Below are 2915 nucleotides of genomic sequence, written 5' to 3'. Positions count from 1 at the left end.
CCCTGTGCTCACCTTCTCCTGAGAGGGCCATCAGGCTGGTGTCTGTGGGCTCCACAGGATCCACTGGAAAAAGAGAGGCCCCGACAGCACTGTCAGCACCAGGCACCAGGGGCTCAAATGAGAACAGGCTGGGGACTGTGGGACCAAGGGCAGAGGGGGTGAGCTACACGGTGCCCACGGAGAAGGGCTGTTCCTTCTGTCTTAGGGTCCCCCGCCTCTCAGACACCTCCCGTAGTGCATGGGGGCCCAGCAAGGCCCCAGCTCAGGAGGGGCTCCAGCTGGCTCTGGGTTCCAGTGGAGGAGGGGACAGTATTTGACACAGGCTGTGACGATGAAAGGGCTGCCAACCCCCAAGGTTGGTGGCTGTGGGGTGTGGCATCCCAGCCTGAGAAGACCTGGTTCAAAGGGGAGGCAGGATGGCAGAGAGTGCTGGACTCGGAAGGTCTACAGACAAACACACACGCACACCCCTATACACGCGTGCACACGCCCACATCCACGCACAAGCACACACCCATGCACGGACTCACACATGCCTGCACACTCCCAGAAACCCATGCACATACATCGACACCCTGCAGGACTACTGAGGAAGAGGTCCCCGTCCCAGGAAAGGAGGGGTGCTCTGCTAAGGTGCCCCTCGAATTCCGCACCCGCGCTTTTGGGACTAAGAGACCGTGGGAACCTTGGCGAACAAGCAGTGACAGCATAAACTGCGTGTCCACCGGCTCCCATCAGTCGTCCGCCCCCCAGGTCTGAGGAAGAGCAGCTTCCCCAGGACTTACCTCCGAGCAGGAGGGTCGTGGGCTCCTCCCTGCTAGTCGTCTCTGCAAAAACGACGACAAAAAGACATGGAAAAGCCTGTTTAGATCAGCGGCTTGGGGGATGTTAGGAGATACACCGCACCCACGCCAGGGCCCCTCACCAGCTCCCTCCCCTGACCGTCACCCATGCAGGGCCCAGCTCTTCCTACCTGGAGGCTGAGCCAGACAGAAGGAGGTGTCCAGGAGGTTCAGGGAGGAGTTGATCCTGGACCGGGCCAAGCACTCTATGGCAGCCTTGTCACAGGCACACAGCAGGCGCTCACATGGGTCCCTGGACTCTGTGCACAGAGCGAGGGCAGAGCCAGTCGGAAGACCTCACAGGCGGGGCTCTGACCTGCCTACCCAATCCCTGGGCCTCACTGAGCCACCTGGCCCCATGTGTCAGCTCCACCCTTCGGCCATGTGGGGCCAGGCTGGGGGCCATGCTCACTCTCTCGCACCCACACCAAACCCTCAAGCTATCTTATTGACTCTGCTTTCGACCACTGTAGAGTCTGACCACATGTCGTCACTCCATGGCGCTGCCCCGGGTCATGGCCCCGTCACTTGCCTGGCTGTGAGCGTGGCCCCCGACCAGCCCCGCTGCCTCCCGCCTGCTGCCCAGTGTATTCCCATCCAGGAGCCGGAACAGCCCTTCGAAAACCCAGGTCACACCATCACACCATGTCATTTCTGTGTTCACAACCCCCCAACGACTTTCCAACTGAAAGTAAAAACCACTGCCTCCGCTCCTCCCCCCTCGCACCCCTATGTCTGCCTCACAGGCCCCCTGTTTCTCAACCACACCAGGCACCTCGAGCCTCGGGGTCCGCCACGTGCCGTTCCCTGCCTCTGCACTGCGCTTCTCCCGGACGTGCCTTGTCTGTCACCTTCTCAGAGCGGCCCTCTTGAACTTCCTATTAAATAGGCTCCCGCATCCCAGCCTCCCTGTGCCTTTTCCCTGATTTGTTGTCCATCACAGCTCTTGCCATTATCTGATGTACTGTGTCATTTGTTTTTAATATTTTCAGTGTTGGACAGCCATGAGGAAACCCCAGAAGGACAGGACATCCCCACTACCCTGATGCTCGTTCTGCACTTGTTGTAGGTGCTCAGTATGTATCTGTGGAATGAATGAATGAATGAATGAATGAATGCACAGTGCTCTTAGCAGTCACTGTGTATCTCACCTAGTGATTTAACACCCATGCCTCTCCTCACGCTATTCCCGATGCTCCAAACTCCAACCAATCCATGTCACCTGGACTGTGGAGTCGGTGTCACCTGGGTTCAAACTCTGGCTCTGCCACTTAGCAGCTAACATGCCTTTGGGAGAGTTATCTAATTTCCCTGAGCTTTCTCCTCCTGGTCCGAAAACTGGAACTCATGACCCCAATGTAACGGGGTTGTCCGGAAGATCAGAGTTGCTTTGTATAAAGCCTACAGCCCACGGCAAACACTGAAATAGGGCGGCTCTAGCATGACACCGCCAACGTGCCATGCTCTTCTTCCCTCAATGCCTTTGCCTAGTCTACTCCTTCTGCCACGATTGCCCAGACGCCTGGGATAAAATTCCTGGAGTCGCACAGCAAGGAAGGCGGGCAGCTGAGGTTTGAAGCTCCATGGGTCTGATTCTTCCGGATGAGGCCTACAGCCTCGTCATCCATCACCGCGGCTGCCTCCACTCCCATCGCTGAGTTCTTAACATATCCCGGTCACTATGTTCCCCGTTTTATGCGCATTGTTTAATTATCACGACAAATCTCTGAAGCAGGTCTTCTCCGTCCCAGTTTGTGGTTCAGAGGAAGTAATTGCCCCAATGTCACATGATATACAAGCAGCAAGCTATTTGCCTTCCCAGGCTCCCAAGGTTACTACAAGTATACAATTATAAATCGAATAATCTGATAACTAATTATTGTTTCAATTTGAAAAGAATTTGTTGTTCATCTACCATGCAAAGTAGAGATGCCATAGATGACGATGCCGCCAGTGGCGATGACAGTGAGCACGACACACCTGAGAGCCCTTGGCCTGGGCCGGCCAGGGGGCTCTGAACTGTCATGTCTCTGCCCAGCCCCTGGGACACCTGGAGATGCTCACCACACGTGA

General features: G+C 56.2%; 1 protein-coding gene across 1 annotated transcript in view; it reads right to left on the bottom strand.

Moving 5' to 3' along the window:
* OC90 (otoconin 90) overlaps window positions 1-2915 on the bottom strand; it is a 23856-nt gene that overhangs the window by 10451 nt on the left and 10490 nt on the right. Inside the window, exons 6-8 of the mRNA XM_011373831.1 lie at window positions 974-1102; window positions 786-827; window positions 13-63 (exon numbers count right to left, since the gene is read on the bottom strand). Coding sequence (XP_011372133.1) covers window positions 13-63; window positions 786-827; window positions 974-1102 — 222 coding nt within the window. The remainder of the gene's footprint in view (window positions 1-12; window positions 64-785; window positions 828-973; window positions 1103-2915) is intronic.

Source organism: Pteropus vampyrus, unplaced genomic scaffold, assembly GCF_000151845.1.
Source record: "Pteropus vampyrus isolate Shadow unplaced genomic scaffold, Pvam_2.0 Scaffold232, whole genome shotgun sequence".
Lineage (NCBI taxonomy): Eukaryota > Metazoa > Chordata > Mammalia > Chiroptera > Pteropodidae > Pteropus > Pteropus vampyrus.
Note: the sequence above shows the minus strand (reverse complement) of the source record. Positions and strands in the feature narration are given on the sequence as shown.